The sequence below is a fragment of the Monodon monoceros genome, unplaced genomic scaffold (genome assembly GCF_005190385.1).
Source record: "Monodon monoceros isolate NGI ecotype Baffin Bay Population unplaced genomic scaffold, NGI_Narwhal_1 Super_Scaffold_15, whole genome shotgun sequence".
NCBI classification, from domain to species: domain Eukaryota; kingdom Metazoa; phylum Chordata; class Mammalia; order Artiodactyla; family Monodontidae; genus Monodon; species Monodon monoceros.
Window position 1 is genome coordinate 36,648,138 of NW_021703771.1, and position 23,534 is coordinate 36,671,671.

Consider the following 23,534-nt stretch of genomic DNA (forward strand, 5'->3'; position numbering starts at 1 on the left):
TAGGCATCGGGTGTTTTGCTTTTTTTTCTAACCATACCATTCCCCAGGGAATCCTCAATATACATAATGAAATTGTACTAAGGCACCTTTTATCAGCCATGAGCACGGTTATGTCACAGTACTGCCACATCTAATTATCATCCAAGCATTCATATTGGGCAACCAGTTTTTTTCTAGAGGGGTGGGATAGGGAAGGTGGGAGGGAGGGAGACACAAGAGGGAGGAGATATGGGGATATATGTATATGTATAGCTGATTCACTTTGTTATAAAGCAGAAACTAACACACCACTGTAAAGCAATTATACTGCAATAAAGATGTTAAAAAAAAAACTCAAAATTTTAGAAAATGTTAAGAACTGAGAAGAGCACCTAAAAGAGCATGCAATCACCTATTTTGTACTTATTACTATTAACATTACAGTATATAAATTTCCAGTCTTTTCTTTATGCATACATATCTAAATATACATTAGGCTTATCCTTTACAGACTGCTATAACCTGCTTTTTTCATATAACAATATGTGAACATTTTCCAAAGTCACTGAATATTCTTCTGTAGCCTAATAATAAAATAATAAATTTGGGACTTCCTAAATGAGAGAACATTTCCTAATATAACCATTACTCACAGTGAAGCAAATTATTTAGTAACAAACAAGTTAATAATACAAACCTTGCAGATTTCAGTGGACAAACCTTATTTTTTACATCCTTTTAAAGAATCTAAAGTAGCTTAATCAGTGAATCAGAATAAATAATCCTCCCAACAAAGACAAAAAGAAGACTGTCTGGTTTTATGTACAGTCCCGTTCTTTCCTATATATTAGTGAATTACTCCTAAATTTAAGAGTGGAAAACTTTGAAAATACATCTAATTTCCTTCCAAATGAGTGACCCAAATATATGACCTGATCAATATTCAAATATTAGCTAATACTATTTATGTTTGCTTACATCTACATAATATAATTGTGGAAAAATCATCAGTCATTAGAGATCATATATTTATTTAGAATGAATTTAAGATGAATGCCCTGCTAGCAAAATAAAACAGTGAGTAGTTTTAGTCATATATGTGTTGTATCTCTTAATAAAACCCTCAAACTTCTCTCTAGTCGAAAGTCAGTATCTAACACAAATCCTTCATAACTAGGAATGAATATGAAGTAAATCTTGAATTAACTAAATTACAGAATGCTTCCTTTAGGAAATTCTCTAATCAGGAAAAACTCCAGTCTCAGTTAAAAACTGAAATAAAAATATTAATTAAAAAAAACACAAAAATATTGCACTATAAACAAGTTATAGATTCTATCCAATTCTGATCTTTCTCTCTGACCTCTTAAAATTGCACAGGCTCTACATAATGCCCTGCACTTTTACAAATTAGACCTTTTTTAGTCTTCATGTCCCTCTGATTTATGTGCAACTAGGTTAAGAATGAATATGGGTACTTAAACTAATAGAGCATACTGCTTTCCAAACTCGATGCAGCACTGCAGATATAATTATAGAATCCCTTTAGCAAATTATTGACCTATTGGATAGATTCACCAGTAATCCCATAAAATGACTAGCAATTCAGTGTTGTACACGTTCTCCACCATTCACAAATGGAACTATATACAAATTCTAAAGTTAAATCAAATATTATCTTAAAATCTATACAGTCACATAAAATCAAGTACAACCTTAAAAATAAATAACAAGTATTTGAGTTAGAATACAATTTAAACATAAAAAGACTCATAATAATCAGTTATTTTTTTACCCTCAATATTAAAAAAAAAAAAAAGGCCTGCAAGTGCACAGAATCTTGAACAAAGTAGCTAATAGCTGCTGAATGCATAAATCAAAGATCCACAGAATAGTTAACGCTTGGTATACCATGAAGATCCAATGGGCCCAATTTTAGGTTCTGAACTTCTTTTCTGAGCAGCTCTATTTTAAGATTAATACTTTATAACTTTTATTCTTTTTTTTAAGATTTTTTTTGATATGGACCATTTTAAAAGTCTTTACTGAATTTGTTACAATATGGCTTCTGTTTTATTTTTTTGGCCGTGAGGCATGTGGGCTCTTAGCTCCCCAACCAGGGATTAAACCCGCACCCCCTGCACTGGAAGGTGAAGTCTTATCCACTGGACCACCAGGGAAGTCCCCCCTTTTATTCTTTCTTAAAAGTCTTCCAAAAATCACAGAGAAAACTCACTTAAGAAAAAAGAAGAAAAAAACTTATTCTGTCTAGTAACTGCCATGTGAATTCACTGGACCCTTCTACAAATCTAAGATATATTGTGGTATCTTAGTGATCTTATTTTTTTCCTCTATCTTGAAACATTTTGCTATTTCATCATTCTAGGGATTATTTCATCATTACTTATCAATTATTCCTAACTAAAAAAAAGATTAAAATAATAAGAATTTGGAAGAATAATGTTATGCCTAGAAGAAAGATATAATAATGCATCCTTCTTCCATTTTCTTACTTTGTCACCCAAAACATTATATCATATTCCAAAAAGCATAAAATAAGGATGCAGACCCCATCTTATCTCTCATTAATACAGGTGAAAATTCAATATGTCTTATTTTCCACCTATATCGACAGAGGAAGATGTTACATAATTAGATTAAATCAAAAGATTTTTGCAAAGAGACAGATAGCAGTACTTTAGACTTTAATGACATTGGTAAACTGATCATATAAGTGAAATCTCAGACTATGAGTCTTTAGATGATGATATCCTAGGTGAATTTTATAAAACTCAAGAACTAATGCATAAACAATGTATTTCTAAGGACATATGGCATTCTTATCCACTTAGTCATTCAAAAGAAAGGATTTCTTCATACAGTATTTCATGACTAGAACCTAGACCATTCCATTTTGCTAAAAGGATGTGTATCAGTATTCTTATCTTTAATGCCATTTGTACACTGCAATTTACTTGACTGTAAGTGGGCAAATATTAAAGCCAGATTTGTACACAAAGATGACTGGAAGGAATTAGATGATGTAGAAATTAAAAACAATTGGACTGCTCATTCAGGATGTTTACTCATGTAATAAAGAAATTATTTTACAACAAAATCACGATCTAGGGCTTTTTAAATTTCGTAAAGTATTGCCGTTAAACGCAAGAAGAGCCAGAAGCGATGACAAGCTGGAACCTCATACAAGTCTATTTGAATGTTTGACAACTAATGAGCAGTAACTTGCATTGAGGACATTGCCCACTTCTGGTATATATATACCTTTGAAACCAGGAAAACATGGAGTGAAAATTTGAATTTCTATATTTAAATGCTTATTAAAATTTCTATAATAAAGTTGTTATATGCCATTCCTTTATACTTCTCTAAGTTATTCATAAAGTGACTTACACACACACACATATATATATACACACACACATATATATTTTAAAGTTCATTGGTCTCAAATAGTAAATGATGGGCTTCCCTGGTGGCGCAGTGGTTGAGAGTCCGCCTGCCAATACAGGGGACACGGGTTTGCGCCCCGGTCCGGGAAGATCCCACATGCCGCGGAGCGGCTGGGCCCGTGAGCCATGGCCGCTGAGCCTGCGCGTCCGGAGCCTGTGCTCCGCAACCGGAGAGGCCACAACAGTGAGAGGCCCGCGTACCGCAAAAAAAAAAAAAAGCAAATGATGATGACTTTTTCCTGATATACTAAGGGTTAGGATGGAAATTTAAGTATGATAATTTCTAAAACTTATATTTAAGATTTAAAAATATAAAAAATATTAACATAAGAGCATTCTAAATAATACAATAGCTAACAGTTATCCTGTAACAATCGTTAGAAATAAAACTAAGCCAGAAAAATTTAGGAGTAAAGTAACTATTTACTTCTATCTATTGTCAAAGTATATAGACCATACGTGGATCATCAATGTAGATGCTTATGTCAGAACGATTTTGATGCAAGTATTATACTAACTCCAAACAAATACACCACCTGAATTAACTGGTTCCAAGATTGCTTATTTCTGATGAATCTATTAATATGCAAGAAAATCTAAAAAACAGAACTGGCAAAAATTAAAAGTACTGACTTTCTCTTACACTATTATCTGATTTATGTCAAAGATTTCAAAGTACTAATTTGCACAATTCCTCTAAACAGATATTCCATGTAATTCTGTTATGAGGCTCCTAACCCATAACACAGAAACCATGTAAGCCATAACTGTGAGTAAATCGTAATGTAGCCATTTGGCTGTTACATTGCTACTCCTGCCAATTTAACCTAAATTTAAAAGAAAAGGAAGTGGTGAGGATTTGAACCTGGAATACCGCAGAAGAGGACCAAACTGGTAAAGGTGCAATCTACCGCGCTATAAAAATTAACTGCACCAGAATATTTAGTGTTGTGTCTACTTTCACACTTTATTCACTTTCTTTCTCTTCCTTAAATTGCTCTAGCCTTTTCTAAATTCAATTCTCTAAATGAATTAACATTTTCTTTTTCTTTTTTTTTGCATAAGTTGTTTCTTCTTTACCCTTTCATTACTGCTAAAATACATATACATACTGGCACATGGCATGGCAGTAACAGATACGCTTTGAGGTCAGCCAAGGGTGCTCATTCTAGTCTAAACATCTGCAGTTAGATAGCAAACCAGCATTTTAAGGTCAGTATTGAAAGGAATCTTCCCTATATACTAGAGAACTATTGTCCCACTCCATTTCACTGAAATAAATGCATCCTATTCATAAGTTTGCTACATTAGTGATTCACTGAAAACAGGATTACATTCTAATGAATAAGGGTTTAACTCAAACGTAAACCAAAGTAATTTAATGATTACAATCTATTTTGCGTTACTCTGTCTATAGTACAAACACAGACAATTACAGGCCAGTGCTGTGTTTCTCAGCTTTCTAAGCCTATTCTTATGGATGAAAAAGTACAGAAATAACCAACTAAAGGGATACTACATGTATAAAATGCTAAGTAAACCACATTTCAAAAAATCTAGTTTACAGAATAATTTATAAAATTCTAAAAATGCACAACCTTAGAAAAATGACTGGACATAAGAGAAGAGCCTGCACAATATTTACAATTAAGATGTTTAAATTACTTTGTTAAAATTTACTTTTGAAATCACATAGGTACAGTATTAAATTCTGGGTCACTGTATTATGCCTACATTTAAGATCAGCATCAGTATTTGCTGCCTTTTTTTTTTTTAATTCCAAAGGTAGTTTCAACATTTTCAACAACCAGTCCTGAAAATAAGTCAATTTACACAAAATAATAATATCCTTGTAGAGACACTTGTTTTACAGTTAACAAAGAACCTTTTTCTAAATTTTGTACCTGGAGGCCTAAGATCTAACTAGCATTAGGGTATACTAACAAAGTATTCTTTAGAAGAACCAAGAACTTTTCTCTTAAGATAAGCCTAATATAAAAGTAACAAATACAAATTTTGAACACTCGAGTTATGGTAACAAGAAACTTTATCCCGTAAAATGCAATGTTAGAGCACCCTCTGCTGGCTAATCAACTCAAATCACTCTTTAAAAAGAGATCCTTAATTTGAATTAAGATCAGCACTTTCCATTTCCCATATAATTTTTAAAAGCACTAATCAGATAAGGCCTCCTTGGCATCTCTCTACAAATCAACAACATATTAAGTATTCATTATGTGCATACCACTGTTCTTAAATACTTTTCTATTCTAATATAGACAAATTAACATAAGTAATTAGAACATACAGAATCAGAGAAAACAACAACTAAGAAACAGAGTATCAGCATGTATGGTAGAAAGAGCCCTCAAAATATGGTCCTACTTGCTCATTTGAGTAAGTTATTTATTTGAGCCTCAGTTTTCTCAATAAAAAAAAGAGGTTTATTTAGATTCATTTTTTCATTCAACAAACATTTACGTAGCACCTCTTACGAGCTACTGCTTAAGGTGCTTAAGGTACAGAGCACCTGCTCAAGCATCTCACAGATGATTAAATATTTGTAATAATAATTAATATGAATAGGAGAAAGGGTTACAGAGAGAGAAGGAATATCAATTTATGCTTTCTTCCTTCTTTTATGAATTGTCTAAACTGGTGTTTGATTTCCTTTCTCACTTGAATTTACTTAAAACTCCAAAGAATCAAGTATAAGGCAGATATTATCATCCTACTGAAATAAATGCTCCTCTATGCTTAAGACACATTTATGGTCTCAAAAGTCCAAGTCCTCCAAAGCTTCAGTGGTAGCTGCTTCCCTACAATGATTATCCTATCCTAGGAAGCCCACTGCTTAAATGCCAGATAGATATTGACAGCCTATTTCTAGGAAGGTAACTCTTATCACACAAGAGAAAATTGCTACTGTTGGGAGCAAAGAGAGAAAAGATCAGAACTCAGCCCAGAGGTCCTAAATTCTATTCATGCCTCGATAAGTTATTCATTCCTCAAATATATGGAATACCTAACACTACAGGAAAAGTTGTATCAAAAGCCATTAAATACAATGAGTGTACAGCAAGACACAGCTATGAAAGTGGTATCATGCATAAAAAGCTTATGCTAACACCCCAAAAACTAAACTGAAGATATGTGCACACAATTGCTTTCAGATAAGCTCTCTAAAAGGAAAAATAATTTCACTCTTTAATAAAAGACTTTCAGAAGGGATAAATAATGACAAAGTAGGAACACGTCTCTTGAAGCCAAAATCATCACTCTGTCGTAACAGGGAGGAATGGGTCCAAATGTTGTTTACTGATATCATATATAGAATACAAACCTACAGAAGACAAATCATAGCAAATACAAAAATAATCACCACACAAGATAAATTAAAACGGCAGCTGAAAGATGATGACTTAATAATCATTTACCATAAAAGCTAAATTGAGGTTTCCCATCTTTTCCAGAGTTTCTCAACTGGGGGTGGTTTTGCACCCCTTGCCCCAGGACATTTAGCAACATTTTTCAATCACAACTGAAGGGCGTGCAACTGGCAATAGTGGGTTACCAGGGCTGCTGCTAAAAACACTACAACATACAGAGTAGCTCTCCCACAGCAAAGAATTATCTGGGTCCAAAATGTCAGTAGGGTCCTTGTTGAGAACCCATGCTTTACAATGATAAAACTGAAAAGCCCACTGTCAGTCGTGTGAGTTCTTAAGGGAATCTATAACTAATACACATAAAGCAATACAATTTCAACATCCATCTGTAATACAGATAGAACTGTCAAGAACACAGAGATATCCTATTGCTGCTACTCACCCACAATCTTTCCCCCTCCTTCCTCTCCCTCTACTCTCCTGATCCTTGCTCCTCTTATACTTCTTTTAAGCCACCTTCCCATTCCAAAACCTCCAATTCTTCTGAGAAATAAAAAGAAACAGAAAACATTGACTTATCTATGCTGCCAGAGGTCTAGAACTATTCAAGAGTCATAATGAGTCTGATAATGTGATTATGAAGCAGTATTCTGTTTTGACTAAAAAATGAACGTTATACAAAAAAAAAGAAAAGAAAAAAAAGGTTAGTGATGTGACCCATAACTCAATACAAGATATCACCTTGCATGTCTCTAAATTATTAAGAGAAATCTACCCACTCTTGGAAATTCATCAGCACAAGGTGAGTTCTAAAAGTTCACTCCTTGTTTCTAAGTAATCCTTGGATTCAAGTCAGCTGCACTTATTACACACCTACTAGCTTCCTTTTATTTGCTTTAAGTCTCTTTTAAAACTCTTCATTTTTTTATTATTCCCAGATTCAAAGAGCAAGTCCATTATTAAACTATTTATATTTTTCATATTTCACTTAAAGCTTGACTCAGCCTGTATCTTTCTCATTCAACTACATCTATATGGCAGCATTTCAACACCTATATCTCAGCATATCTTGAATCATTTTTTAACATTCTTCTCCCTGTAATTTCTTCAATTTCATTAAATATTTTTGGAAGCACAATGACCAAAGCTCCCAGTAACAGAGGAAGTACAAAATTACATCATCTATACATGGATAAGCCCAGATTTATGTGTCTGAAAAGCATATTTATTTTAAATGTTTCTGAAAAAATTGTATTCCGATATACTACCAAAATTATTTTTCACACAAAAAGGAAATCAATATAATTTAAATACTAAACCAAGGCTAAACAACATGTGCTTATAGCACAGTAGTCAACTATATATGAAAATCAGTTTAAAAGATGCCCCTTTAGGTAATCATGTGTATATAAAGTTCTGTTTATAAAGATTTTAGAGATAGAAACAAAACTGAATAGTGTCACAGAGTGACTTATTCATAAGGGCGTTTTAAATATACGTTTAAAAAAAATAAAAAACTAAAACTCCATAACCAAATATACTATTATTATGCCATATAAAAAAAATCTATTGATGAAAATATACAAATCTGTCCAGTCTCCCATGCATCCAAATAGAAGACAGAAATATTGCCAATAAAATATTCCAGCATTGGTTTAAAATTCACTGTATTATAGAGCTAGACTAGTGATTTCTTGTATAGAACTTTTAAAAAACTGCTTCAAGGCACTATACCTTCTTAAAGCTAGTATATACTCAACGCTTAATAATGCAGAAAAATTCACTCACCATTTCAGTGGTGTGCCTTCATATTCAAACCATATCTCACTAATGTCTTCTTGTCTCATAACCTTCTGAAAGTGCTTTTTCACTTTGTCAGTTACCAACGTCAAATAACTTACTCTTGGCAAAAGCAACTGAAATGAAAATTTGTAAACCATATTTATTTACTATTTTTTCAAAAAGAAATATACTAAATAGGTTTTTTAATATATTTTGAATATTCTGAAAAACAACCATTTTCTTTGCATTATTTTGAATATTCCACACAATGTCAACTGCTTTTTATAGAAAATCAAAGGCTAAAGGCTAAGATGTTTTAAAATTTCTTATGAGGTCATTACTTATGTATAGCTTATAAGATAAATGCCTAGAATAATAAACAACACAAGTCTATGTGCAATCTTTCTGTAATACTTTTTTCCAAATAAAAATACAACGCAATCATATGTCATACTATTTAGGATACTTATTAGTTCTATCAAATTTAACTTAAAAATTAATATGATTCACCTGAGTTAATTCAACTTCTGAGAAGATAATCAACTCAGTCTAATGTACACCTTGACTTATCAATCAGGACTTCTCAATTGGTCCATCACATTTTGATAATCTACTGTGTACTGGCTTAGTTGCAGTGAAGAACACCAAGACAAGGACAAAATCTATCCTTTTCTATGAGGCTAAAATAAAGTGGAGGCTAAAAACAAAACAAAATAAAGAAAACTCATAAAAAGTACTTACAAAAATACTTCATGGCAGCAATAGAAAGACCTTTGAAGGTGGAATAGAAATTTTCATTTGATAAACAGTGAAGCCTACTATGATACCATTAATGGCATGATGAAAAACAGTACTTGAGGAATATTCTAGCCATTGTATGTAAAAACTGCAATAAGGTAAGATTCTAGACAGGAAATCTGTTAAGGAAATATTACATGAGATGAGAAAGAAGGAATGGAAAAGTGGGGGAGGTCTGGAAGTCAGAACAGATTTTTGTGATTACTAATGAAGAAATCTCAAGGAGAGAGGTAAGTTAGATGACTGACTTTTGAGCTACACATTTAAATATTTAAATGCAATGAAGTACAAGCTTAGAGTATAACGCTGGTAGACTGATGATCCTCCCACTGTCAATCAACTCCCTCAATCTATCCTTATGGAGGCTGGACCTACTTGGACTCTGGAGAGAGAAAAGTCTGGAAAGGAACACTGAGGTTGGTAAAGCCTCAACTGGAATAGTATGAAGGCTGTCAGCGTTTTTCCCCTAGGAAAGGTACCGAGAAAGAAAACATAAAAGAGCAAGAATTTATTTAAAGAACCTACAAGTAGATAAAAGGAGGAAACTGGCAAAAATTCATGTATTTTCCTCCTTTGCAGCAGACTCTCTAGCCATTTCTTGTTTTCCTAAGCTTCTGTCTTCTTTTGCTGGTAAAACTGTTTTGTTACTCTCTTTCAGCTGCTTTTGTGAGTGTAACTCTGCATCCGTTTTCATGCTGCTTATTCAAGGTTATGTCTTTTGATCAGTAAATTAAGTAGAATTATGTAGCAGGCTGGGAAATATATACAAAGAGAAATATTCTGGTTAAAGGGACTCTGATACTTAATCACTGAAGATCAAGGTAACAGGCCCCAGTTAGGTAAGGGAACATGACAGTAGTCCTAGGAGCTACAGGGTACAGGGGTATGGGCAGTAGTTGGCATGCTCCAGTATGGAATAAAAGGTACTAATACTAGGAACAAGGTGTTGGATAGCTGTGTGGATTCAACAGAACATAAGTTCCTCTTTTATAAAGAAACAACTAGAATGTGATTAGGGAAGAAAAAAAAAGGAAACTAATACTATGTATAAGGAAAAGCACTAGCTGTTTTACAGGCAGAATTATTATCACCTCTATTTTACATACAGCTTAAATAACTTGCCAAAACCATATTCTATTAAATAAATGGCAAAGAAATGATTCATTAGAGTCAGAAATGACAGAATCAAGTGCAGAAGTATCATGGACAGTCTCTAAGAAATTAAAATAGCACGGTAAATTAGCCATTTTTAAAAAATAAATAAGTATGGTCTATTAGTCCAATAGTTCTATGTTAGTAAGTCAAGGACTGTAATTTAAAATGTCTGTTGGGCATTGCATAGCTATCTATTCTGTAGAGAATGATATTACCCTATGGAGATCATAGGAAGGAAGATATATCAGGACTAAATGAGTATGGATATCAACTCCTGATTTTGGAAAGAGCTGTACTACATGCATAGGGTTCAACCAAATATGCTGAAAAATTCACAAATGATTTTCATGAAACAAAAACTTATTTACAATAAGGAATGAGGAACATTAGAATGTAAGCTCCAGTAAGACAGGGGTTTTCATCTGTTTTGTTCACTGCTAACTAACATTCCCAATGCCCAAAATCGTGCCTGCTTCATAGCAGGCATACAATAAATATTTGCTGAATGAATCAGAGATGCAAAAGGTTAAGTGGGACAAAAGGTCAAAAGTGATAAATTGTAAAAGAATGCTCATTCTTCAGACAGAAGGTACACTAAAATGTAGCTGGAATCTTCTGTCCTAAATTAGCCTGTGTGAGTAATCAGTAACTAACATAAATATCTATACATAGTAGCACTAAGAAATAACTAGAGTAGGTATAGATACTTTATCTAGTAAATATTTAAATAGGTAAAAAGGGAGAGAAAATAACAGCAAAAAGACATCACCCTGCCTTCTACATCCAGATTGTATCACATAAGGTTTTTCTTTGGTGTATCAAATTGGTTTACTTCAAGTTCATTTTTAAAAATTGTGGTAAAATATACCTAGTGTTAAATTTACCAGGTTAACCATTTTAAGTGTATAGTTCAGTGGCATTAAGTACGTCCACACTGCTGTGCAACTATCACCACTGTCCATCTCCGGAACTTTTCATCATCCCAAACTCGAACGCTGTACCTATTAAACAGTAATTCCCCCGTTCTCCTCTTCCCCCCGGCCCTTTGCAATCACTTTTTTACTTTCTGTCTCTTTGAATTAGACCATTCTAGGTACCTCATCTAAATGCAATCATAAAATATTTGTCCTTTTGTGTCTGGCTTATTTCACTTTAATTAATGTCTTCAAGGTTCTTTAAGTTCTTTTAATACAAAAAGGATTAACCCCCCCGGGGACACTGTCCACTACGTGGACTCTGTCATTCCCTTATTCCTCATTCAGCACTGTCAAGTACTCAGTATGACACAAGTAATTCATTTTCTTTTTCTGTACAGCTTATAAGTAATACATGTTTTACATAGTTGTATAGATTACTTATGTTTCATAAGAAAAGTGCCCGTAATATTATTTGTTTACACCAAATCCTATTTTGTCCAACAATTTTCAATTATAAAATTAGAGATTCACTTACCTAAAAACAAAAACAGAATTAAAATACACTAGAATTCTGTCCCATTTCAATGTGTGAGGCAACACACTAGGTGAGGAGGATAGAGCACTGAATGAGACAAAGAATTCTTCCCCTCATGGAGCTTACAGGCTTGAGAGGCAGACAGTGAAAACAAAATTACAAATACGATGAATGCAAAGAGGAAGTAAAGAACGTTATAGAAGCAAGTAGCAAAGAAATTTAACCCAACCTAGGAGCTCAGGGAAGCCTTGACAGGAAGTCAATTTTAAGGCAAGGGTCAAAAAGGAAACAGGAATGAACCAAACATGCGCTGGTGTGGATGTCTGGGTGTGAGTAGGGGTGGGAGATACTGCTGCTCATTCCAGCAGAGGGAACTGCAAGAAGGCATGGCGTGAATACTAAAGGACAAAGACTGGCACGTGAGGAATTATAAGAAGTTGAATACAACAGGACTGTAGAGGTTTAGGACAGAATAATACTGAAGAAGCAAGGGACCAGATCATGAAGAACCTTGCAAACTATATTAAGGATCCTAAAGACAATGAAAAGCCACTAAAGGTTTCTAGCTGGCAGGTGACAATGTCAGATACGTGTTCTGAAAAGATGACTCCAACTGCAGACTGGAAAATGGAAAGAGGGCAAGACTGAAACCAGGGAAATTAGTTAATACTATACAATACACTAGTTTTTTGTTGTTGTTGTTGTTTTATAAATTTATTTATTTATTTGGCTGTGTTGGGTCTTCGTTGCTACGCACAGGGGCGAGAGGGGGCTACTCTTTGTTGCGGTGCGCGAGTTTCTCATTGCGGTGGCTTCTCTCATTGTGGAGCACGGGCTCTAGGCACGCGGGCTTCAGTAGTTGTGGCATGCGGGCTCAGTAGTTGTGGCTCGTGGGCTCTAGAGCGCAGGCTCAGTAGTTGTGGCACACGGGCTTAGTTGCTCCGCAGCACGTGGGACCTTCGCAGACCGGGGCTCGAACCCGGGTCCCCCGCATTGGTAGGTGGATTCTTAACCACTGCGCCACCAGGGAAGTCCCAATACACTAGTTTTTAAACGGTGGCCTGAACTAGGCTGTATCAGTGGGTATGAAAGGAATCAGAAAAGCATGAAATATTTGAGATGTAAAATCAGATGGACTAAGTTATGAATTAATGTCAGGGATACAGGAGAAGGAAGTATCAAAGCATGAGTCCCATATTAATTACTGTAAGAGTAATTAATTAGCTGGATGATAAAACAGGAAGGGAAGATGGCAGATAATCAGGTTTTCTGGAGTAAAGATGATAAGTCCAGTTTCAAACACACTCAGTTTGAGTTCCTTCAAGACATCTAAGTGAGGTTATCCAGCAGAAAGACATATAGGTCTGGAGCTCAGGAGAAAAATCCTGGGGAGCTGTCAATATAAAAATGCTCAACAAAGACATAAAAATGGAGTGAAAGCTCTGGGGGGGGAAGAACAGTGAAGTGGAAAAAGAAAAAAAAAAAGGCAAAGCCCCAACGAATGCCAACACTGAGCAACAAGCAAAAGAGGTCCCCTGGCAAAGGGGACCACAGAAGCAAAACCAAGAATGAGGCACTGCAGAACAATGGAGAAAACAGCCAATGACATCAAATAGTGCTGAGAGATCAAGCAAATGAAAGTTCAAAAACAGACTCTATGTCTGGTAAAAAAAAAAAAAAAAGATGTCATTAGTGACAGTGACAAGAACAGTTCTGTTGGAGTAGGGTGAAATATGATTACAGTGAAGTAAGTGATGGGAGATGGGAAGGAAACAATGAGTACAGACAGTCTTTTTAATAAGTCTGGCTGTGAAGGAAAAGCAAGCAGTTTAAAGGAGGATGGGGTCAACAGAGGGCTGTTTTAGGAGAGATAGGATTTGAGACAATATAAATGCTGCAAAGAAGTCAGTAGATAGAAAAATTTGAAAGTAAAGTAAATAGAGAAGCAGGAGATGGGATCCAGAACACAGATGGAAGGCTAGGCCTTGTCTAGGAAGAAAGCACACCTCTTCCATTAAAACAGGAGAGAGGAGAAGTAAAAATATGTTGAGTGCAGATATGTTTTACAGACTTGGTGGCAGAAAGTTAAGGAAGGTCCTATTGTATGGTTTCAATTTCCTTTGTGAAGTAGAAAGTGAGGTCACCTGTCAAGAAAGATGAGGTCAGGACTCAGAGAAATAGTCCTAGCGGAGAAGAACGGAGACAGCTAACTAAGGAAACATAAAAGGAATGCTGGGAAGTGTTTAGGGTCCACTCAGATCGATGACCACATGTCTGTGTGATTTCCTCTGGTAACAAGTCACAAACTATGAATGCAATTTAGTATGTATGTTTCATACTGGATAATCTAAATGAAAAGCAACAGTTCAAATGAATATAACAGAAACAACAAAAACAGAAAAGTTGCCTATTTTCTAACAAATTTCCTTCCTAATACTCCCTGTAAAATAAGATGTAATTCTCAATGATATACATATAGGATGATGGCTGAAAGATTTATACGGAGCCAACAAATAGACAGGAATATGTCTAACATTAACATGCTTTTCCAATGCAAACAGGAAATTCCAGAAGACTATATGAATAATAATTTATAAATTTGGTACAAGTGGATATTTTAAAATCTAGTTTCTAAGAAATAAGCTATAAACATTAATAAAAATAAACTACATTCCCTTTCACCTATCCTTCCTGCACCTCCACGTGAACGTGAATGGACTCTTCAACCCTTGGTGACAATCCTGTTATGTTACCTCACCTGAACTTTGAGAATGTCTGGGAAAGAGGTCTACTGGCTCTCAGGCTATGATATTTTCATCTCATTTCATCCAGAATCTTTAAAACGTTATCATTATTATAACTTAAAGCAATTAAAAAATACATTCAAGTTTAATTTACAACCAAGAGACAGGTGAACTAAAATCATGTTGGCACTAAAATGCTCACCTATAATAATTCTAAGGGTAACCACTGCTAGTGGTTTTGTATATTGTCTTTCTTATACTTAAGTACGTATGTGTTTATTAAGTATGTATGTATTTAAAGAACAAAATCTGAATTATGCTGCATGGTTTTAAAATCCACTTCTTTGTTTAATATTTATTATATGCCTATCACCCAATATTCTGCAAAAACATAATCACAATGACTATGTAACAGTTTCTTTTGGGGGAAGAATTAGGAAGAATTCAAGAAAAAAATCAATTACTATTAGACAAAACAATCCTCTTCCTCCAACAGTTATCCCCTGTTACTCTTTGCCATTTTTAATTCGATTAGGAACAGACAGAAAACAACTTACCCTCTAGTTCTCACAACGGTCTTTTCATATTTAAACAGATTCATATATAAGGAAGGAAAAATGTTATATTCTTTACTTGGATTTTTTTTTTAACTGCAGAAAGTGTGTCAAACATCATACTCTGATATAAAAGTAAACAGTCTTAAATTATATATCTCTTAGTTTTTGCCACTTTGACCAACTGGACACATATACTCTTTTGTTTAGATACTATCAGAAAGCTACCCAAAGTTAAAAGTTTTCATTAAAATAGCAAAAGCTAGTTTGGAAACAAACATAAATGATATCCTAACCCATGCTACAGGGGGAGAAGAGGAAAAATACATCTAACAAATGAAATGTCTCTAAAAATAAACTATGATCACACTTCACTTTTAACTATGGAAGTTTTTCTAAAGGCAGAAAATTGTTGAGGATTCCAAAGTTAAAACGACTCAAATTTATAAATATAATCAGCTACGACTACCTAAATACTAGCACAAAAGACTGCCCAATTTCTCTGAAATTATCATTCATTAAGAAAACCCAGAGATTTAAAACAAACCCCTAACATGGGTGTGGAGAGGCTTTCATGCCCTGAGTATCTACCACTTGCATGACCTATGCCAGATTCGAGAATGTGCAGAGAAAAATGCAAGTTCCTCTACCCAAAAATTTAGTGAATGGGCCCCTGAAGGAGCTTCTTCCAGCAGTCTGACTTCCCACAGCTGGAGAAGGCTGTGGAATACTGCTGCCTCTCCAACAGACAGGAATAAAGCCAAGCGCAAGCATTACTTAAATGAAACAAGAGGACTTCCCTGGTGGCGCAGTGGTTAAGATCCGCCTGCCAATGCAGGGGACACGGGTTCGAGCCCTGGTCCGGGAAGATTCCACATGCTGCGGAGCAACTAAGCCCGTGTGCCACAGCTACTAAGCCTGAGCTCTAGAGCTCGCGGGCCACAACTACTGAAGCCCTCGCACTTAGAGCCAGTGCTCCGCTACAAGAGAAGCCACTGCAATGAGAAGCCAGTGCGCCGCAATGAAGAGAAGCCCCCGCTCGCCGCAACTAGAGAAAGCCTGCGCGCAGCAACGAAGACCCAATGCAGTCCAAAAAATTAATTAATTAATTTTTTTTAAAAGCGAAACAAGAAATAATCCAGAACCACAGATACATTTCCACTTCTCCAGATCCTCCTGAGTAAACAATATTATGTGTACCTGAGATGAAAAGAAAAAACCTAAAATAACAATTGAGAATGTCTTTGCCTACTAGGGACTATTCAGTAAAAAGGCAAGATACTATTATCTCTGACTGACAGATGCTTATGTTTGGATCATATATATGCAGTTAGAAAAGAAAAAAAAGCAGACTAAAATCAGAAGATAATTGATACTCTTTTTTTTTAGAACAGATAATACACTAACTCAAACCTACAAGCCTATATACAGTGATTTATGTTATTAAACAATATATTTCATATAATCTATATTAGCTCATGAACATATGAAGTCACACACACATTCATATGTTCACTCAGCTTGCAAAAGGAATTTAAATAGTTGCTTTGAACCACCTAAATACAGAAGAATCAAGTCTGAACCTAGCATTTTCAAAATACCTTCCTGTTAAAAAACCACACATAACGTATGATTCATTATCATATACTATATATGCGTAAGAAAAAGAAAGTTAAGAAGGTCCCACATCAACACAACAGTGGTTTTTGCCTCTGAGTAGTAGGATTAGAGGTAATTCTTATTTCCTTCTTTTCGTAGATCTGTCTCCTAATTTTTTCCCACAATAAGCACATACTAATTGTATATAAAATGTTGAAAACCAGCCTCCAGGTTCTTAGAGCTTTATTTACAAAAATGGACAAAGTTATGGTATCCCATTTGCCACCATCAACATACTTACATAATATGGTTCTGCCTCCCGTTCAGTTATCTCATCCTGATAGAGGGTGAAGCAAGTTGGAATTCGTCCAAACCACACATCTCGAAGCACATCTTTGTCATCTGTCATTCTTCCAGTGGTTAAAGCAGTACATATAGGCTAAATTCTTTTCCAGCCAAAGCCAAACTGAAAATAAAACAAAGAGTATTAGATACTTGCAGGTATAAATGAACCTGCTCCAAAACAAAGAAAGATTATAGGAAAAAAAGAATGCATACAGATTATTCACTTCAAAAAACTCCGTGATGGGCATTCTTTAGAATGAACGCAAAAATGAGTACAACAAATTCTAAATGTGGAGCTATTATTTATTTAAAGAGATCACGGAAGTAACCATTTCAAAATTACATATACAACTAATGAACCACAGCCAAAGTGAAATTATACTTGCATCATTCTCTCAAGCCCCAAAAGTCTACCGCTTATCTAAAGTGAACTCTTCACCTATAACTTCTCTGTGTCTCAGTTTTCTCATCTGTAAAATGGGAATAACAGCACTGACCACATAAGATAGATATGAAAATTAAATTAATACATGTAGAACACTTAGAACAATGCCTATAACACAGTACTATAAAATGTATTTATCATCATAATTTATAGAACCAACCAGAGCATGTCTCAAAAAATGTTCAAAAGTCAAAGACTTTAAGAACTTATTATAATCAAAAGCATTATTTAGTGTAAACTGGAATTATGAGAGTAAAGGAAAATAACTAAAAATTATACATTGAACACTGCTAATAACATTCAATAGAGAGTCAATAAATATTTGATCATTTGATATGCCCAGCTCTGTGGCAGGTGCTGAGGGCATACAAGATGATGATGACGATGGTGGTGATAACAACTTTTTTAAAACCTCAGGCATTGCCTAGAAGGTATTATTTACAAATCTGCTAAACATACCATGCACTTTCATGTCCTTTGCATGGCTTTGCTCATGCCGGTGGTTTCTTACCCTAAAGTAGCCTTCCCCACCTCGCCTTCCAACTTACACATCATTCAGGACACTGCTCAAAATAGCCTTTCTTCTATGCACGAATCAGACAGAGCCCCTGTTACCTCACTGTGCCTTTACTTTTCCTCTACTACAGCAGGATTTCCAATCTCATATTTTTTCCATCATACCATACTTACTGCCAAACATCCCTTCCAATTCCAAAATGTCCACGGTTATAACTAAACATTACTTTGTGAGAGCTTTCATAATGCAGGAGGGGAAGAAGTTAAATATTAACAGAACCTATAGTGCTCAGGGAAGAATCTTAAAAGATATTGAACTTGAAGAATGGGTAGAATATGGACAGACAAAAAGAAGACAAATATTCCAAGCAAGGCAAAATAGCATCAGCAAAGGCAGGAAGTGGCAGGCGCAGTATGTGTACCAACTTTTAAGGAAACTTTGTGTTGGGAGGAGTAGTAGATAATGAAAGAGCTGAGCTGTGACACGCTTTACTATCATACCTGATCCTAGGTAAGTCACTTTACTTCACTAAGTCTAAATTTCCTTACCTGTAAAAGTCACCAGGTTGTTCTAGGAAAAAAAAAAGTCTATAAAGTATTTGACATGGTAATGGACACAGCATGTGCTGAGAAATAAAAGCAATTATTATTCTTTTAATATCAAATTTGTAAATATAAAATGCAACTGGATCATGAAGTACACCAAATAGAAAATTGTGGGTTTTCAATTTCATCCAACAAGCCTACAAAGGTTTTATAATGGTGAAACAAAAACAATTATCTGGTAGCAGTGCACGAAAGGGGATCCAGAGCCAGAGAGAGGCTAGCCAGGAAGCAATTTCAGCAACTAAGGCATATAATGAGTGCCTGACCTAGACTGGTAGCAGTGGATTGATGAGAGACAGGAGGGCTTTCCAAGGAAGAATGAATAGAAGTTGGTAAAAAGACTGGCTGAGGGACAAAGAACAAGGACAGAGAAGATTTAAATGCTTACAGCATGCTATACAGTAAAGTAGTTAAGGGGTTTTGAAATCAGACTGACATGGGTTTCAACCCTGACTTCCACATATAAGCTGTATGTCCTTGGACAACAAACCTGACATCTCTAAACCTCATATCTATAAACTGAAGATAATTCTAATTTCACAGGGTTGTTGGGTATTTAGCACCTAGTAACCAACCACTGGAAAAATGGTAAATGTATTTAATACATGGTTTCCCTGTGCTTCCATGGCCCCTCTGCTTGAATACCCTTTGCCCCTTCTCTTGGCCAACTCTTAATCCTCTTTTAAGAGTCAGCTTAACATTAACTCCTTGGGAAGCTTTCCACTAAGCAAACTATAATCTAATTACTTCTGTTATTATATCTTTATTGTTATATGGTATAACAATGAATTGCAGCTGTGTATCTTATCTGTCTCTTGCCCCTCCCCACACTGACCTGTCAGTTCCTTGACAGCAGAAACTGAGTCATATATACCTTTGTATCCAGGATGTTAGCATAATCAGCACATAATAGGCTCTGGAATTTTTGTTAAACAATTGGAAAATATATAAATAAATAAAATGTGTAAATCCAAAAGTTGTACTAGCTACTTAAGAAACTTTTCCACCTAAACTCTTTCCTAAATCTGTACAATCACACTTCATATTCAGCGAATTTCACTATTTCTCCCTCTCATACATATACTACGATATCAACACCATGCACCAACTTGAAGGCAATGCTTTGGAAGAATAGAAATCCCAACCAATGATGCAGTCTACTAGAAGTAAGCTTCCTGAGGGCAGGGACTACCTCTTGACTGCTGTATTCTCTGCATCTAATTCATGGCCTGGAAAAGAGGCAGGTGCCCAACCAACAACACTTAGCAAACAGCACAGCGAGTATGATAAAAATATTGGGCTGGCCAAAAAGTTCGTTTGGGTTTTTCCGTAACCTGTTACAGAAACCTGAATGAACTTTTTGGCCAACCCAATATAATGCACAATTAACAGTCCCTTTTACACTACAAACCAAGAAAGGCTAACCTACTACCTGAAGCTGTTCTGCTGACAAAATCCCCAACTACTCATAAACTACTTAAAATATCAAATACCTACTTAGTAAATTTGTAAACATCTGGCTGGTCTCCCTTTAAATTCATGAACACTGACCTCAAAAGTGGGCTCTGAGTATTGCCCAGTATTCTCATACTTCCCTAGTCCATTTATTCTTCCACTGTCCTAAATCAACTCCCCCTCCTCAAATTTACACATCTCCTTCCTCACTCTCTCTCAGCTAATGACCTGGCTTTCTATTTCCTTCTATCTGGTTACTGAGGATCACTGGTTCTGAACAGGGGTTTTAAGGAACAGCCCCACCTCCACCCTGGGGGATAGGTCATAACTCCCTCCAATCTGCAAATGCTGAAGTGCCCCACGGTCCTTGAACCCTGCCTTTGGAGATCTCTCAGAGCTTTAAATATCACTTACACATTAACAATTCCCACATTTACATCTTCAGCCTAGACTTCTCTTCTGAACTCCAGTTTCATATATACTACTGTATACTGACATTTCATTTGAAAATTCAGCAAGTGCAAAACTGAAAATGATTGCAGATCTTCCTCCCTCCTCTCCCTATTACTCTGTGATCTTCCCCAAATCACTGAGTGGTAACTCCATTCTTTAGCTTCTCAAGCCATAAATCTGGGAGTCATCCATGACCCCTCTTCACACTTGATGGCTCTAGCTTAGATATAAATCTAGAATCTGGCCATTTCTCACCACCTCCACTCTTACCACACTGATCCAAGTCACCTTGACCTTTAACCCAGATAAATGCAATGGCCTACCAACAGAGGTCTCAACGTTTCTGCCCTTGCTGCAGAGAGACAACAAAGTAATCAGAAAAATCCTTTAAAACAGAAGTCAGATCAGTTCACTCCTTGACTCAAAACCCCACCATCTCATTCAAAGTAAAAACTAAAGTCTTACAAGGTGTTAGCAGGCCCTATATGACCCGACCCCACTCTGACCTGCTTATCTACTTCTCTCCACAACTTGCTCCCCCAGTTCCAGCCAAACTCGCTGATGTGCTCCCGCCTCAGGGACTTTGTGGTTGCTCTGATGGCCCTCTCCACTACATCCACGGGCACCCTTCTTTATCACTATTAGGTCTCTGCTCAAATGTCATCTTTTCTAAGGCCACCACTATAATTTCCCATGCATGCTACCAGCACTCCCCATTCCCCTTCATTACTTATTTTTTCTCCATAGCACTTTTCACTACCTGACACATATTTTAATTAATTTTTAAATTAATGTCTCCCCCCCCAACCCTCAAAGTGAACTTCATGATGGCAGGGGTTTTTATTGTCTTCCTCACTGTTTACTGTTTTGTTTACTTTTTGTTCAGTGCCTGGCACATAACTAGCACTTAGTATCTGTTAAATTAATAAAGCGAACCTACACTTGAAGCTTGTACCTTATTCTAAAAACTCTTAACCATATAGTACCATTCTGTTCACTTTCCCCAATTTTAATCAGCATACATTTGAGGATCAAAGCACCTACTTAAATCCAATATAAAATTCTAAAATTTCCCTCCACTGCTACCCTCAGCCCAACATCTTTACTTTCAAATTCAAAATTCAACCAACAACTCCCTTTACGGAAAACACAAAATAAGTCCGTTCAGATCCAAGTTCACACAGTCCCAAAGACTGAAATTTATCAAGTAAACTCCAGAAGGCCTTGGAAATTCAGTGCTGTTTGATAGCCTCTGGGTTCTGATTCTTGCTGAAAACATGCTGTGCCTCCCCATCCCTCAGAAAAATCTAGAACCAGTCCACTTTCCCTAGGTTCCCCAAGTTCAGGTGTGACTTGAAAATAATCCTAACTATAAAGTATGTGAAAGTGCTCTGCCAAGGGAAAATGGCTTTGTTGGCACTAAATATTATTATTAAAATGAGACAATGAATGCGTCTGAGAAGATAAATTGGGGAGAAACCCCACCGATTTCGGATAGAATCGAACTTGCTGTAAAAATAACTATGATCTAAATAACTAACTATTCCACGAAAAATGGAGGTCCCGAACTAAACTCTAGAGCCTGCGACGAGACCCAAGCTTCCCACCTTAGTAAGGAACAGACGTATTCCCCGAAAGACCGCGCAGGCTACACCCTCCAGCCGCCACTAGGGCTCCGAGGTCGGCGCTCTGCCAACGCCACCTCCCCCGGAGGAACCACCTTCACCCGCCACCACGTCCCGGGGGAGCGCTCCTCTCGCCGCACACGCCCCTCCTTCTTACCACACCTACCTAGCACTTCCCCAACCCTCTTCCTCCGGGCATTTCCTCACACTGGGGTGACAGACACACACATACCCTACCAGAAGCTCAGGCTTCTCCTCCGCCTTCCTGCACCAGTGAGGACGCTCGGGTCTCGGGCTCTGGCTGGGCGGCGGCAGAGAGCGCCAGACACACAGTCCCGCAGAGATGCACCAGACTGGAGTCCCGCTGGCCCGCGCAGCCGCAGAAGGCACCAGCGCGGAGGTCGGAGTCGAACCCTGCTGCACTTCCGCCCTCCCGTATCCAGCGAAGACAGCCTGCAGCGCCGCGGAGCTCTAGAAGCCCACCGCAAGTGCAGTCACCCTCGGCGCCCGGAGATGACGTCACGGGGCCCCACGTGGCCCGCACTCCGCCCTCCCACTTCGGCCCAACCCCGTGAGGAGGCTGGAGCCGCGCTTGAGCATGCGCGGACAGAGCAGAGAGCGTGAATGTTCGGTCAAACTCCTGGCAAGTTCCCCGCTTCTACCCTCTTCCGAGAGTCCTGTGCTTTTGGCATAGTCATTGTTGTTTAGTGAGGTTAATATAACAGTTCCGTGAGAGCAGAGAGTTTTACAAATAATGAAGCTCACTAGAGCTTCATCGCAGCATCCCTGTCCTGGCTTCACACAGTAAAATTAATAAAACGTTGGTTTTCAAAGTGTTTTCATTATCTATTTTCTCATTTGATCTTCTCCACTTTGTCAGAGCCACAGAACGGATTAAGAGCCGCATTTAACAAAAGACTAAAATACTTGAACACTGAAGCCCAGCCATCCCTCCAATTGTAAGTACCTGTGTGTTCCTGTTGGTGAAAATGACAAGCAATTAGTCAATTTACTCCTAAAAAGTGTTTGCATTAGGTCTATCCAGAAGTCTTAGCAGGCATTTAGCGTTTTTCTCTTCATTACACATGGCTTTCAACATAATGCTATGCATGCCAAGTGAATACCACTGTGCTGAGACTCGATAGGTTCCTGATAAGTGGGAAGACT

At 36.7% G+C, this 23,534-nt stretch overlaps 1 protein-coding gene across 3 annotated transcripts in view; it reads right to left on the bottom strand.

The window, feature by feature from the left end:
* Positions 1–23,153, bottom strand: part of ATG5 (autophagy related 5) — a 116,961-nt gene extending 93,808 nt beyond the window's left edge. Inside the window, exons 1-3 of one of the 3 annotated variants that reach the window (XM_029224234.1) lie at positions 22,605–23,153; positions 17,224–17,388; positions 8,627–8,754 (exon numbers count right to left, since the gene is read on the bottom strand). In XM_029224234.1, coding sequence (XP_029080067.1) covers positions 8,627–8,754; positions 17,224–17,331 — 236 coding nt within the window. In that variant the 5' untranslated portion in view covers positions 17,332–17,388; positions 22,605–23,153. Of the gene's footprint in view, positions 1–8,626; positions 8,755–17,223; positions 17,389–22,599 lie in introns of all 3 variants that reach the window. The other 2 variants (XM_029224236.1, XM_029224237.1) reach the window with 2 other exon arrangements.
* Between the last annotated feature and the right edge of the window lie 381 nt (positions 23,154–23,534).